The sequence below is a fragment of the Plecotus auritus genome (assembly GCF_963455305.1).
Source record: "Plecotus auritus genome assembly, chromosome: 3".
NCBI classification, from domain to species: domain Eukaryota; kingdom Metazoa; phylum Chordata; class Mammalia; order Chiroptera; family Vespertilionidae; genus Plecotus; species Plecotus auritus.
Window position 1 is genome coordinate 156310099 of NC_137772.1, and position 16951 is coordinate 156327049.

Genomic DNA, 16951 nt, shown 5'->3' on the forward strand with positions numbered 1-16951 from the left:
ACCTATGAAAATTATAACGGCAAACCGAAGTTAAATTTGAAAAGTAAAAGCACAGATCAAACCACTTCTAGAGATAAATGGTAATTACAAGGGGAAATTGTTATCTGGACAATGAATTGTTATCTGGAAAATGATCTGGACTCTTGATAGCATTTATAACACAGAAAATTGCAAATTCTGTATTGAAAGAAATAGCCTCACAATTCATTTTTTTAATGTTCTAAATATTTGGCACAATGCACAGCTTGCCTTATTTATGAACTATGTGATAAAAGTAACATATTTTTCAAAATACTTTTAAAAATTGTCAGGTTATAGTTTCACATCTACTCCTCACTACCCCCTTCTCTAGTTCCCAAATTTTCTATTTTCTTATTGAAAATCTAAAAGTGATTATCACTCTTTTCTCACTTTAAGGCCAAATTAAAAGTAATTACTAATAATATATGGCTAATATATAAAAAAGATTTTAATTTAGCTGTAACAGCCACAGATCTAGGGTATTTTCAGGAGACATCCCTCTAGAACAAAACAAATTCACTCATATTTATCCAATAATATGATGCTTTTTTCTTTTCAGATTACTATTTACCCCCAGATTGTTGCAATCTTCTTTTTTTTTTTTTTTTTTTTACATATTTTTATTGATTTCAGAGAGGAAGGGAGAGGGAGAGATAGAAACATCAATGATGAGAGAGAATCACTGATCAGCTGCCTTCTGCACGCCCCACACTGGCGATCGAGCCCACAACCCAGGCATGTGCCTTTTACCAGAATCGAACCCCGGGACCCTCCAGGCCGCAGGTCAACACTTTATCCACTTGAGCCAAAACGGCTAGGGCTGCAATCTACATTTTTTAAAAAACTATAATCTTCCTCTATAATCAAAGCAAAACAAGGAGCAGCATAGCCATTATCATTACAGAAATGATTATATACTTTTAACATTATTTAGGTATTTTTAATGACAATACTAAACCAATTTTTAATTATATATACTAAATGTAATGTATATACTTACTATTTGAAAAATATATTGATTCTACCTATCTATTTTTACTACATATGGTAACTTGTGTCTTCTTCCTAATGGCACAATTACAAGGATAGGAACACAAAATATGTATTAAATGTGAAGAAAGATTAGAAAAACTTCCTCAGCCTTGGTCTATCATCTCTTTACCTTTCCTTTGTATACCCATTACAACTGATTTGTCTTCATTACCCTTTCACGCTATTCCCATCTAAAGACCTTTGGGGCTTCTGAGCAAGGACAGGAATACTATACTGTTGCTATTGGATTAACTTAAATTACAAGTTTAAGAAAGAATAAAATGCTTGATGTTAAGAAAACTACACAGAAGCCAAGGGAGAATAGGGGAGTAGGGGAAGAAACAAAACAAAACAGGGAGAGCGGTTGTGGACCACCAATAATTAACTGGCAACTCCAGAGCAGAGGTTCGTATTTGGACTTTAAAAGGTCAAAATTGAGAGCACAGTTCTTCAGTTATCAGGTTTTATAACATCATTTTTTTTGGAGTAATGCTCAATTTCATCTCTACTTTAAAAAACCTATTTCACTCCAATGGAAAAGAGCTTGCTTCCCATATACATCTACTACAGTAGAAATGGCAAGGCTTTCTTTATTACCCCTGAAAGCCAAAACAATTTTCCTCTATTATACTCATGATTCCCCCTACCTTCCCCAATTCCCTGCATAAACATCAAACTCCCAGGAAACAGAGAAACTACACAGAGTACAGCCACTGAAGACAACTTTAACTTATCTCCCTGACTTTTTCCCACCCCACCCCTCCAAACACACACAACAGAGGTCAATGTGTTTGTTGAGTTTGGCAAGGACAATCATTAAAAAAGGTAAAAAGTGCAATAGGGTGGTGAAGGCCTGAGACTGGAGGCAGGGGCGGGCTAGAAGAGGTCAATGGGGGAAAAAGGGGACATATGTAATACTTTCAACAATAAAGATTTAAAAAGAAAAAATCGGTAAAGCGAAGGCTCACAGAATCCTTAATACTAAGTAAAAATTCTAACATCATAAAATCAATTCATTCAACTTTTAACCCATTTGGGAAAGTTTAAGCTTTTAACTTAAAAATATGGTAGTACTTCTTTATATCCTCTTAATTGCGCATGCTAACAACTTTATTGATTACTACTGCTTCTTATTAGAAGTAAATCCAGGGACCATTCCATTTTATCTTAGACATAACATTTACTAGTTTTCCAAGCATGACAGAAATGGAAAAATATATATATTAGAGCAAGAACAATTTATGTTAATGTCTACCATTTGTGTTCCTTCTGTGAGCAGTGCCTGATTATATTAAAATTAACAAATTTAAGTTCAGTCCTATGCTTAATGAAAAAAAAATCTAATGAGAGACTAATTTACAAAGTATACAAGAATATAATTTTATAATAAATCTTTCCAGTGTTCTCTGTAACTGCATTACATGAAATGTTTCCCTTCACAGAAACTCAGAACAGCTCTTATAAAATTAAACAACTTTCTGTGTTCATCTCTGGCAAGCATTAAACAAATACAACTTGCTCACAAAAGATCTAAAAGTGCTGTCTCAGGAGCATAAACTACCACTAACATGCTGCATGAATTAGTCTTGGGGAGGGGCTATTGTCTGGGACCCCTTTTTCTCTTCTTACATCAATGAACCCTTCTCATATGAAGCTGAAGAGAAAACTAAAGCCATTGAAAAAGTGAAACTCAGCATGCTCCCTTCAAATACTTCTAAGATAACCATTCTAAAGCAAAATTGGCAGAAGTCATCTCTTCTATAAAAACAAACAAACAAACCAACACAAATAAAACAACCCAAACCAAAAGGCAAATGCCACTGTTCGATCATCAATTGAACTTACAGAGGCCAAAACATGTGACAACAGCAATAATTCAAGTAAAGTATTTGTGAAAATTTAAACACGCCACTTTCAAGTTAAGACAAAAGTGAAGGGAGCTATGATCTTTATATATCAGAGTCAGAAAGCTTAGGCATTATCATCAAATGTTAATCACTTTACAGTCATCAATGAGACTATTGTATATATTTTTGCACCTTGCGCTTGTAAAAGCAGATAAAATATCTAATATGTAATTTACAATGTATTTTACCAGCTCAGCATACAGGATGTATATAGATTATATCAAAGTAGTAGACAGTTATAGGGGCCTGTGCAAACCCTGCAAAAATAGTACTTCGGGTATTTGCTAATTAAAAAAACAAAAACAAAAACAGTTTACTGTTTGGAAGTGATACAGTTCAAACTACCACAAAATACAAAGGGCTGCAAAATGTATACCATTCCAACAACATATATAAGTTATTAAATAAAGATTTGATTTAAAAGAATATAAATGAAGCCTTTAAGGTCTTTTCTACATGCATATTATTCCTTATTAAAGAAAAAAATATGTAAAAAGGCCATTGGTAATTGCTTTGTTAACATTTGTAGAAAATGCCAATTCTCTGGTCACAAACTCCACTAAGTTTAGCACTTAAGGTCTCTGCAGTGTTATAAACGTAATTTAAAATACTGTTAATTCTATAATTCCATTGGTAAAATAATGTGACTTGGAATATGGCAGTCTTCATGTTGAGGGCAATGATCCACAGTTTGTTTTAATTTCTGAGGTGTGAACAGTTATCCAGAAGAACAGCACCCTCCACCACTGCTCTGGACTTGAGGTTCATCATCAATAATCTGTACACCTCGCCTGGCAGCTCCTGGTTGACTGGAGCCATTGCCTTTTGCCCTCTCCTCCACTTGTGCTGTTTCTATCATCCCTAAGAGAGGAAGAAAGCAGAAATTATTTAAGACTACAATCTTAGAATTTTCTTTCTATAATTTCAGTATACCACCATGATAGCCATTTCTGACTTTAAATCAAAAAAGAAACTAAATATAATAAACATTCTGTCAGCTTACTAGAATGTACTTAGAAATATGTCAAAGACGTCCAAATTGTTCTAAGAACAAGTGATACTTAGGGTACAAGATTTATTCAACTAGTAATGCATATTTGAAAGAATAAAAGAGTTTAACATGAAGAACAACAAATCTGGAGAGCTCACGCTATCTAATTTAAAGATACAGTAGAAAGCTATTCTAATGAAGACAGATATTAGTGAAAGGAGAAATACAGAGATCAGTGGAACAGAGTCCAGATATAGACCCATGGTCACTTGATTTTTGACATATGTGCCAAGATTATTCAATGAAGGATAATCTTTTCAAGAAAACAGTACTGGAACTGGACAGTTATATGTAAAAAAATAAACCTCAATTTATACCTCTCACCATATGCTAAATTAACAAAAAATGAATTCTAGACCTAAATGTAAAACATAAAACAAAGTTTCTAGAAGAAAACATAGGAGGAAATCTCTATAGGAGAAAATCTTTGTGACTTGAGTTAGGCAAAGATTTCTCATATAAGACACAAAAATCAGAAATCATAAGAGTAACTAATAAATCAGACCTCATTAAAATTTAGAACTTCTGCTCTTTAAGAGACACAGTTAAGAAAAATGAAAATACAAGACATAGATTAGGAGTAAATAACTGCAAAATATATATCCGAAAAGATAAGGAACGAACAGAAGGAATCCTCAAAACACAACAAGGGTTCTTAAATTTGGGTCAAGACACTGCTCTTTAACAATGGTTTCCAAATTGAAGTTGTGAAACAATCCACTGAGATGAAATTAGAAAACGTTACAAATTCTAACTTCTACTTAGTTTTCCTCAAGCTTTAAAATTATCTATTTATGTGTTTTGTAATGTACAAAATATATTTATACTTGTGTATGTTCTGTATTTTTAAATAAACATATGGGGAATGTTAAAAACTTTCTATAAAGACATGTGATTGAAACATTTATAAGTCAGATCAAGAGCGTAGTACTCAAAGTACAGTTTGAGGGAGGACCAGCATCATCACCAGTTGGGTTAGAAATGAGATGCTCAGATCCCACCAGACCCATTTTAGTAAGATCTCCAAGGGATTGGTATATACAGCAGTGCTTCTCAAATTTTAGTGTACATCAGAACCATACAGAGGGATTGTTAAAACAGATTCTGGGCACCACCTCCTTAGATTTTGATTCATTAGGTTTGGGGTAGGGCCCAAGAATTTGCAGCATTTCTAACACAGTCTCAAGTGTTGCTGCTGCTGCTGCTAAGGGCATTTCACTTAGAAAATTATTACTCTAGAACAATTATGAATGACTTTCAGGTTTTCATAGAACTGAAATTTACTTCAAAGTTTGTGTAGATGTACATTTTTCTACAGAGAAAAACCAGTTTCATCAAATTCTCAAAAGAGTCTGATGTCTGTAAGTTCAAGGAATATAAATTAACAAAATCATTTCAATCTATTATTCCATAGATTTGAGTTTTCCAAAATATGTATTTTATTGGTGATATGAGAAATGACTTTCAGGGTATACACTGAGTGGCCAGATTATTATTACGTGAATCTTTGAACACATAATAATCTGGTGCGTGCGTGTGTGTGTATTTTTTAGAGGCCCGGTGCATGGGTGGGGTCCGGCCAGCCTGGCCAGGGGGAGGGGACATGGGCAGTTGGCCGGCCTTCCTGCTGATCGAACTCCTGGTGGAGGGGACAATTTGCATATTAGCCTTTTATTATATAGGAGGATATACACAGAGTGGCCAGATTATTATGTGTTCAGAGATCATAATAATCTGGCCACTCAGTGTATATAAACAAACATTTTCCTTTCTCTCTTTAAGCAACTTTTTAATAGAAAATTCCAAACGTATACATAAAATTGGGAAGAATAGCATAATGAAAATCCGTACGTCCATCACACAATTTCATCCATACCTGGAAAGCATCCTTACCATTATTTTGAATCAAATCCCATATACATAATTTTATTCATAAATTATTCTAATATGATCTATAAAAGATAAGAACTCTTGTTAAAAAATAACTCTTGCCCTAGCTGGTTTGGCTCAGTGGATAGAGCATTGGCCTGCAGACTGAAGGGTCCCGGGTTTGATTCCGGTCAAGGGCACATGCCCGGGTTACAGGCTTGATGCCCAGTAGGGGGTGTGGAGGAGGCAGCAGATCAATGATTCTCTCTCATCACTGATGTTTCTCTCTCTCTCCCCCCCTTTCTCTTCCTCTATGAAAAAAAAAAAAATTAAACAAACAAGTAAAACCTCTTGCCCAGCTGGTGTGGCTCAGTGGTTGAGCATCGACCTATGAACAATGATGTCAGGGTTCGATTCTTGGTCAGGGCACATGCCTGGGTTGTGGGCTCGATCCCCAGTAGGAGGCAGCTGATCAATAATTTTCACTCTTGCCATAGCTGGTTTGGCTCAATCGATAGAGCGTCAGCCTGCAGACTGAAAGGTCCCAGGTTCGATTCTGGCCAAGGGCACATGCCTGGGTTGCGGGCTCGATCCCCAGTAGGGGGCGTGCAGGAGGCAGCCAATCAATGATTCTCTTTCATCATTGATGTTTCTCTCTCTCCCTCTCCTTTCCTCTCTAAAATCAATAAAATATATTTAAAAAATTTAAAAAAAAAGAATTTTCACTCTTATTTATGTTTCTTCTCTCTCTCTCTCTCTCTCTCTGAAATCAATAAAAATATATATAAAAAAGAAAGGAATTCAATGGACACAGACACTAGGGCAGTGGGGGCTTGCCTGGGGTGGAAATGGCTGGGGGGGGGGGTCAACTGGAGAAAAAGGAGACACATGTAAAACTTTAGACAATAGAAAAAAGGAAAGAAAGAAAGGAGTTAAAGAAAAACATTAAGTAAATAGTAGTAATGGTAGATATGACAAATCATCAATGTGGTCATTAATGGAGATTGTAAAATATCACTTTAGAAATATTATGAATATTTTAAAAAGCCATTTCTAAATATACTAAATCTGAATATACCTACTTTTACAAAGGTCAAGAAAGAGTTCCTCAATTCCTTTGTTCTGTTTGGCTGATGTATGATAATGTTTTGCTCCCACAGATTCTGCATACCTTAAAAAAAAAATAATATCAATGACCAATGTAAAAAATATTTCTCGTATTTTTGTCATGACGACTATGTGAATTTTTTCATAGTACCAAATTTAGTGACCTTTAATTAGCCCAGATTTAATAACATTAAAATTATAGCCCTGGCCGGTGTGGCTCAGTTGGTTGAGCAGCTGGCCCATGTACTAAGAGGTTGCCTGTTCAATTCCGGTCAGGGCACACGGCTGGGTTTTGGCCTCGATCTCCCATGGGGGGCGTGCAGGAAGCAACCCAGGCAGCCGATTGATGTTCCACTCTCACATCTATGCTTCTCTTTCTCTCTCCCTCTCCTGTTCCCTCTCTCTAAAGATCAATTAAAAAAAATATATTTTTTAAATAATAAAAAAATAATAAAATAAAAAAGATTATATATAGCTGTTTCACATCTCTGTACATTGAACCAAATTTTAAATGAGCACAAATTAACAAGATTTAAAATTTTTATAAGTTAACTTGGAACCCAAATATTTTAAAAGTTTTTGTGACACATTGACTATTTGATCATGATAGTTTTCTTATGCATTATTTTATATTTTTTACTGAAATCAAAAAGAGATGTGAGAGTAGATTATCTTTATATACCATGGTACAGCCAAAAGTCTAGAAATTTACCAATGTTAACATGCTTCACTGAATCTAACAGTTCAATCTATATTAAGACATTTGAGCATGGCTGGTGTGGCCCAGTGGTTGAGCATCAACTCATGAATCAGGAAGTCACAGTTCGATTCCTGGTCAGAGTACATGCTGGCGTTGTGGGTTTGATCCCCAGTGGGGAGCATGCAGGAGGCAGCCGATTGATAATTCTTTCTCATCATTGATGTTTCTATCTCTCTCCCTTTCCCTCCTCTCTCTGATATCAATTAAAAAAAAAAAAAAACATTAAAAAACCACAAACCAGACATTTGAGTAATACCTAAATGGTAAAGCACACTGCTAAGAGAAAGATTTCTACTGGGGAGTGATTGTTGGGGGAGGAAGGGGTGTCATTGGGAGGATGGCAGGGATAACACTTACGATTCTGCTTCTTGAATGGACACATGTCTCTCCTTTTCCAAGTCTATTTTATTACCTAATTTGAAAAAGTAAATGCCAATCTTTAATATTAATTCATTATTATAACAAAATTAAGCCAATTTTAAATACACAATTACAACTTTAATCACCTGGAAAAGTAATACAAATCCCCATCAGACTCCTAAATGTCTTAAAATTATAAACATAACCCTTATGACATGAGGGTTGATCATATCTATCAAGGTGAATGCCTCAACCTCTCTCAAATAGCTCAATACATAGCATTCCTGAAGCTGTAGTCTGTTAGAGAAAATAACGTTTCCAAAGAGATGGTCACTATTCCTTGTTTCACAGTATTACAGAGACCAAGATCACTAGGGAACCTAGGCATAAACCTATGTTTCTTAGCCAAGTGTAAATGGTCCCCAATCAACTTTAGAGTCAGTCAATAATTAAGCAAGGCTACCATATTGTTTACAAAATTATATTAGGCTAGCCTCTTGGATCCTCAGAGTATTTTGGTTCCCTGGATGATATAAACTGGATAAAGAAAGCATTAACTGTATGGCTTTTTAAGCACTTCACCACCACAAAGGAGGAAACTATACTTTTTGTTTTAAAAACATGAGAGGATTTAATAGAGTATATGCACATTATAACCTAGAGAGTATTAGGCTAAGTGAAATAAGTCAGAAAGAGAAAGACAAGTATCATATGATTTCACTTATGTGAAATCTAAACCACAAAATAATTGAACAAAACAGAAACAAACTGACAGATACAGAGAAAAAAACCTCACAGACACAGAGAAAAAAAATTGATGATTGCCAGATAGGTGGGGAGTTAGGGGGATGAGTGAAAAAGTGTAAGGGATTAAGATGTACAAATTGCCAGTTATAAAAAGAGTCACAGGGATATAAAGTACAGGACATGGAATATAGTCAATAATATTGTAATAACTATGTATGGTGTCAGATGGTTACTAGACCTATTGAGGTGATCACTTCTTAAGTTATATAAATGTCTAATCACTGTGTTGTACACCTGAAACTAATATATTTTATGTCAATGGCAACTGAAAAAAATATATATATGCGCACATCATACAAATTTAAAATTACTGAAAATAAATTTAGCCCTCCTTAAACAAGGGAACCAAACTGAGATTATGGTAAAAAGCCACCAGAACAAAAGTGAAGACACTGCAAAATGCACATTCCTTATTAAATGCAGGATAGAAGTAAAAGTGAGTTGGCTGGACACACCAAGTGCTAAAGGTAATGGAAATAACAGATAGGAATGGGGGAAAATACCCTAAGGAAGGATACTTCAAACAATATTTTAATTTTTTCTATTATAACTTGGGGGGGGGGGAGGCGAGGAGGAAACCTTGTAAATAAAGTTCTTTTTCTTAGGGCCCTAGAGAATCTAGAAGAGCATTGAAGTAAAAGCACCTAATGAAAGATGCAATGCTTAGAACTGAGAAGTATAAGCCCAGAGGTTCTACATGTAAAGGACCTCAAATAATCTGAGCACCTAATTGTAAGCAACTGCAATCAACTATCTGATTCCATAATCTAAGGTTGAGAGGGAGGGAAGTAGTCTAAAGCTCAGTAGGTATCAACAAATTTAGTAATGAATTCTTCCCCTTTGAACAGTTACTTGTCTACCTCAGCAGGAAGATACATATTAGTTCTGATTTCCTACATTAAACTTTTTCAATAAAAATTTTAAATTGCTGAATATTACAGCCAATATATTCAACAGTCACCAAAGAAAAGTTTTATTTATCCTATAAGAATGCAAAAAGCACCACCTAGTGGCCAGTGGCTCCAACAAACAAAGGCACAATATTCTGCCACTCTCAAAAAGGTAAAATAAGATTGCCTCCTAGAGGTAGCAAGACCTTTGTTCCAATTAACTAAAACCCTAGATGGGTTTTTTCCTAGATCTTTTTGCACCCCCCACCCTTTTTTCCCCAAATTCCATGTTAATTATCAATATCTATTTTTTAAAAATGAGAATAGGAAGCGTACTGCCTCAAATGATTACTTGGGGGAAATTAGTTTTATTATTTAGTAACATTTTAAACTTAACTATCTTTAATAAATCCAGTTATTAAAATAGCTATTTTAATTACTTAATTATTATTTTAAACAAAACTTTTTAAATCCCTCTATGAAATAACTACTATTTCTTTGAACAATCAGTGTTCATAATGGACTGGGTAAGCACAGACTAAGTCACAGAAAACTGCCTGTTAGCAACGCATAACTTTCCAAAACTCAAAACCTTTTTAGTTCTTATATTCTTTTAAAAGCAAGACAACTAAAGGATTAAGGCTTTAAGGCTCATATCTGCTTCAATATGATGGTGCAGCTAACAGGAAACTGTCTAATAGGCTTAAAACACCTGAAAACAAGGATAAAACACACCTACTTGCAAGTACAGTACTAGAAAGATTAAAAAAAAGTGGCTAAAGCTACTGGAGAGGGAGGAAAAAAAGCCACCCTGTTAAGAATAGTAAAAACTTTATCTTCTTTAAAAACACATATTAGACTTAAGAGCAGAGCTAGAACCATATTTTGCTTAAATTGGATGGTGTCTGGTCTAGTAATAAGCTTTCAAAAGCCTTTTGAATCTGAAGAAAATTTGTTAAGTCCAGGCTCATTTCATGGCTATAATATTTCAGGCAAATTAGTTAACCTCTCTTAGTCTCACTTTGTACAAATATAATTAACAAACTTTGCAGGGCTGATGTGAAAATATGATATATGTATGTACTAAGCTTAGCATATAATACATGTTCAATAAAGAGTAGTTACTAATATTAGCCATATTCATTACAGTGAATGATCAAATGGAAAATCAATCTTGTTATGAGAGAGTTAAAGCCCATTACAGATACTTTCTACCACCACGCTGCTGGCTCCATCTAGCTAACTTAGTTAACCCAATGCTCTAGGAAATCTTCCCCTAACCCCTGACCCCCTAAATTTAGTTAGATTTGCTTCTGAACTATCACAGCACTCTGTAGTACTCTACCCTTCATAGCATTTATCATCCTAATATATAAAAAGCCAGAGGCCGTCACGACCGAAACCACCGGAGGGACAACCAGATGGATGACCTAACAACAGGCTGTGTGGGGCGACCAGGCCGGCAGGGGGGTTAGTGAGGGATGACCAAACGAATAAACAGCAAACTGCATGGGGTGACCAGGCCGGCAGGGGGGTTAGTGAGGAATAACCAAACGACTGAACAGCAGGCTGCGTGGGGCAACCAGGCCGGCGGGGGGGTGGGGGTGGGACAGTTGGGGGCAACCAGGCCGGCAGGTAAGGGGGGCAGTTGGGGGTGACCAGGCTGGCGGAGGGGGGGGGAGTTGAGGGCGACCAGGCCAGCGGGGGGCGGGAGAGGCAGTGAGGGGTGACCAGGCCGTTGAGGGGGGGGGGCAGTTAGGGGTGACCAGGCCAGCGGGGGGGGGGGGAGAACAGTTGGGGCAACCAGGTTGGCAGGGGGGGCAGTTAGCGGAGATCAGGCCAGCAGGCAGAGGCAGTTAGGGGCGATCAGGCCAGCAGGCAGAGGCAGTTAGGGGTGATCAGGCAGGCAGGCCAGTGAGCAGTTAGGAGCCAGTGGTCCCGGATTGTGAGAGGATGTCCGACTGCCAGTTTAGGCCCCATCCCCGGGATCGGGCCTAAACCGGCAGTTGGACATCCCCTGAGGGGTCCCGGATTGGAGAGGGTGCAGGCTGGGCTGAGGGGACCTCACCCCCGTGCACGATTTCGTGCAGTGGGCCTCTAGTAATATATAATAGCTTGTTTTTTCTCTCTCCTTACACAATAAACTCTGAGAAAACAAAGGCATTATTTATTTTGTTTACTTATTCACTACACAATTCCCAAAGCCTGGTACACAGTAAGCAATATATAATGTTGATTAAGGATATGGGTTTGAAGTAACAGACAGACCCTACTTAAAATCCCAAGTCTACATCCAACTAGCTATGTATTTTGGAAAGTATCAAGCTCTCCAAGCCCATTTCCTCAGGTGTAAAATAGAAATGGCAACAATACCTCCCTTGCAGTATTGTCAGGAGGCATAAATGAAATAATAAATATGTAGTTCTTAGGAAAGTACCTGGCACTCAATAAATAACTTATTATAATAAATATTTGGCACTGGCAGGTGTGGCTCAGTTGGTTGGGTATCATCCATGCATAGAAAGGTTGCCGGCTCAATTCCTGGTAAGGGCACATGCCTGAGTTTTGGGCTAGACCAGGGGTGGGCAAACTTTTTGACTCAAGGGCCACAATGGGTTCTTAAACTGGACCAGAGGGCCGGAACAAAAGCATGGATAAAGTGTTTGTGTGAACTAATATAAATTCAAAGTAAAGAAGCGGAGGGGAGAGCAAGAGAACCGGATAGAACAGCCAGATCCAGCCCACGGGCCGTAGTTTGCCCACGGCTGGGCTAGACCCTGGTTGGGAGCATGCAAGAGACAGCCTATTGATGTTTTGCTCTCACATCTATGTTTCTCTCTCCCCGTCTCCTTTCATCTCTCTCTTTAAAAAAAAAAATTTAAAAAGTAGTAAAATTAAAAATAATAAATATTTAACAATCACACAAATGTTGGCAGACTAAAACCAAAATACTATCAAATAGAGCAAATAGGATGGTAATCAATGGATTAATTAAAACCTAGAGGGGGAAAAAGTCTCTGCCAATGAGGTATGAGGTTCTCTATTATTGGTTAACACATTATCAGAGGCTTAGATAAAGACCTAGAAGGCTCAGTATCTAATTTACATCTATTCAGAAACATAAGATAAGTTGAAATTCCTATACTTAAGCTTAAATAACAATTATAGAAGAACAAGATGGGAAAAGACTGACAAAAGAGCAATATTTATAAAAAAGGAATTCAGATTTTTGTTACCTATAATCTACATAAAAAGAGACACTGACCTGACATGGCTAACAAGTGTATACAATCTTGGGCAATGTTGGAAGAAGGACAGTGAAGATTTAAAGAAAAAAAAGAAAAGAAAAAGAGAGCCATGTAAGTATACACTGGCTCAATAATGTTTGATTCTAGGGTTCATTTTAAGCGTAGAAGACATACTGATACATTGAAATAAACCCATAAAAAATAATTAGGATGATGAAAATGTTTGGAAGTTAGACCAATAAAAAAAGATGAAGACCAAGAATATAAGACTGTAGGTGAACTCTCCAAGCAGGCTTCAAAAGTTTGAAAGGTTGTCTTATGTTCAGGAAAAAGAACAAATATTTGTCCAATGCCTTCAGTATGCTAAGTGTTTTCCAAGTCATATCTAATCTTCACCACAATCTTGTGAGGTATTATTATTTTGAATTTAATGATAAAACAAAAGAACTACTGCAGAGAATAGAATGAATAACACTAGGTGAAAAAAAATAATGCAAATGTTCATCAATAGTAAAAGAATAAACTGTAGAATATTCAACAGGATAAAGTATTAGATAGCAAAGAGAATAAAATGAACTACATCTATATACAAGAATGCAAAGAAATCTTGCAAACATCATGTAAAGCCAAAGAAATCAGACACAAAAGAGTTCATTATCTATGATTACATTTATATAAAATTCAAAACAAAACTAATACGTTAAGTAAAAAGTCAAGATAGTGTTTGGCAGTAGGAGATGGTGAGGAGAAGGCAGCTGGGTAGTGTGGGGATGAGAAAGCAGCACAGGTGGGGCTTCTAAGGTACTGGTGATATGACTTCATTAACTGTGAAATTTTCCTTTTGTGATAAATGGGCTCTCCAAATTCTCCCAACTCTGAATTACAATTAAAATCCCATGTCACATTTGCCAATAGGAAAGAAAAGACAGTGAGCTTTTTATACTTTATACCAATCATTAATAAACAGTATATGACATTAAATATGAATATTTTACCCTAATTGTAGTAAGCTACCAGACACAATATTCCTAAACCTTCTTATAATATGAACATGAAGAATATACAGTTTACATTAATTAAGCTTAATATTCATAAGCTTATTTACCTAGTTTTTAAAGAATGTTACTTTATAACTTGGTCAAGTAACAAGCTCTTGAGACTTCTTTGAGAATATATTAACCATTTCTTTCTCTCTTCCAAGAGATAATCCCAATTCTAAATACTCAAATATTCATTTGTTAATAATCATAGCCACTTCATCCCCAGCAAGTCCCATATACCACACAAAGGCAGGCCAAACACACTAATGACTAGCTGCAACTTTGGCCCCAAACTCCTGTATAGCCTACTATCTCAGTGTTCAGTTCTGAAACATTCCTGCCATCTAGCCTAACATGCAGCATCTATCCCTCCCTCCCTCTCTCTAAACATGCTCTCAGATGAGGATTTTAAAAAATGTATATAGTTAAATGTAGAGATCAAGAACACTAGCTTAGTAATTGGTTTTAATTTTAGTTCCTGAACTTATTTTCTAAATAAAATCTTATGGTGAAAAAGTAAAAGTCAAATTGAAACAAGGCTGGGGACTTAAAGCCTTACATGTTTAGCTTCCCATTTGTTCCCCAACGCATTCTGTGAAGCACAGAGTTTGAATCTCTTAAAAGAGCACTTTCAAATACTAAATTATTCTAAAACATTATGCATTAAAATGCCATTCTTCTTTTCTCATATAATTTTAACATGAAAATCACTAGTTTACTATTCTTTAAGAAAGCATTAAGAAAACAAAGGAGATTTTTAAAAAGTAATGATGCTTACCAACTATACATAAACAGATTTCATTTCCCAACATTTTCCGCAATTCTTTGACCCAGTTTTTTACCTGTGTATATAAAAGAATTAATATTAAAACAAATTCTGTTACAAGACTACCATTACAACACCCCAAAATTCAACAGTGTCTAAATACCTCAGAATTTGGCTAACCACCATATATTTAGTTGTTACCAGGAATGATTGACTGTAAGATCATTTATTGCCATGTTATATTACAAACATCCAATAGAAATATTTCTCTCTGTATCTACATACAGGTACGGAGAGAAGTACCTCTTATCACAAATGTTCATAAATCTTCTATAGATTCAAGCAAAGCTATTCACCAGAGCAAAAGCATGTCAACTCCAGCCTCTGATAACAGGTACTTGATAGAGCCACTTTGGACTTCAGAACACAAGAACTTAACCCAACTGGTTCTGAAATAGAGAGCATAGGAGCTTCTGTGTCACACACTTAAAGGGAAATATATATATATATGGGCACCAAAAAGACTGGCAAAAGAAATTTTCATTCTTTAGTATATGACAGGTTTTTTCAACCTTGGCAACTATTGACATTTTGGCTCAGATGATTCTCTGTTATGAGGGACTGTTCTATGCAATCAATATATGATGTTTAGCAGCAAACCTGGCCTCCTAACCACTCTATGCCAGTATCACCCTCCAGTTGTGACAACCATAGATGTTTGCAGACATTTCCACCTGCTCCTGGAGAACCACTGGTATACAATGACTCCAGTAACAAGCTGCTACTTTATTATGGATGAAGCATAGCAGTAGGCCCAGTTGGGAGTAAACTAGAATTAAGAAAATTAATCTTTTGAAGCCATGATTTTAATGATGTTGACTACAACAAAATAAGATAAAAAACAAACCTGGATACCTCCTTTCATTTTTTGTAATAGAATTTATTCTGTATGCAATCAAATTACACAGAACTTATATACCTTCCAAAAAAATTACACAAATATCTATAAATTACAAATATTACATTAAATATATGGTAAGCATTTACTGTGCATCTGGTCCAATGGTAAAAATGTAACAGCACTATACTCCTATTCTCTGCAAGAATGTAGAGGAACTAATTCTTTAGTAAACCCAAAATCTTTAAAAAGCAAAGGTAATCAATATCACTACCTTGTCTCTGCAATAGCACTGAACCAGTTTTCTCAGAACAGCCCCATCTTTTTGCTTCATTCACACGTCTATAAAGTTTTCAGAAAAGCATTTAATTTCTGCCTCTAGTTGACTTCACATAAGAAAAATTTGATAGTACTGGTATAAAATGTCCTAAACACTTCAAAGGAAACATGTCAGAATCCAATTACGTATTACTCTACTCTCTATACATATAGTATCACAAATCTAACCAGTTAAAAAAATTGTTATACACCTCCAATAAGATCTCCCTCCACAGGCATTCAATTCATTACCCCATACATTCTGTGGTGAGTTAAAGATGGTCACAAATTCTTTGCCAATCTTCCTATCAAGAGGCAGACTCTATTTCCCTTTCCTCTGAATTTGGGCTAGCCTTGTAACTTGCTTTGACCAAGAGAACATGACAGAAATAATGCTACGCCAGTTCCAGACCTAAGCCTTAAGGACTGGCAGCTACAATCTTGGGATCCAGTTATCATATAAGAAGCTTAGGCTAGATAGAATATGGTATAATGAGAGAGCATGTGGTGAGAGAACCAAAAGATGAGACACCAAATGGAGTGAGAAGCCATATGGAGGAGAACGAGGCTGCCTTGGATGGTTCCAGCCCAGCTAAACTCCTAGTTCAAAGCAATTGCATGAGTGACTCCGCTGACATCAAATATAGCAGAGGATGCACAAAATCATGAGAAATAGTAAATAATTTTAAACCACCAAGTTTTAGGAGTTTTGCTATGCAGCAAAATAAATGGTCACTTTTCAACTAAGAGACTCAACCTTCTCTCTCTCCCTCTCTCTTTTTGTTAATCCTCACCAGAGGATATTTTCCCCATTGAGGGAGAGTGGGAGGGAGCGAGGAGGGGAGAGAGAGAAACATCAATGTGAGAGAGACACATG

General features: G+C 36.2%; 1 protein-coding gene across 1 annotated transcript in view; it reads right to left on the minus strand.

Annotated features, from left to right (window-relative positions):
* Window positions 1–633: 633 nt before the first annotated feature.
* Window positions 634–16951, minus strand: part of RAB21 (RAB21, member RAS oncogene family) — a 34336-nt gene continuing 18018 nt past the window's right edge. Inside the window, exons 4-7 of the mRNA XM_080662982.1 lie at window positions 14871–14934; window positions 8105–8159; window positions 6963–7051; window positions 634–3821 (exon numbers count right to left, since the gene is read on the minus strand). Of these exons, the coding sequence (XP_080519108.1) occupies window positions 3679–3821; window positions 6963–7051; window positions 8105–8159; window positions 14871–14934 (351 nt within the window). The 3' untranslated portion in view covers window positions 634–3678. The remainder of the gene's footprint in view (window positions 3822–6962; window positions 7052–8104; window positions 8160–14870; window positions 14935–16951) is intronic.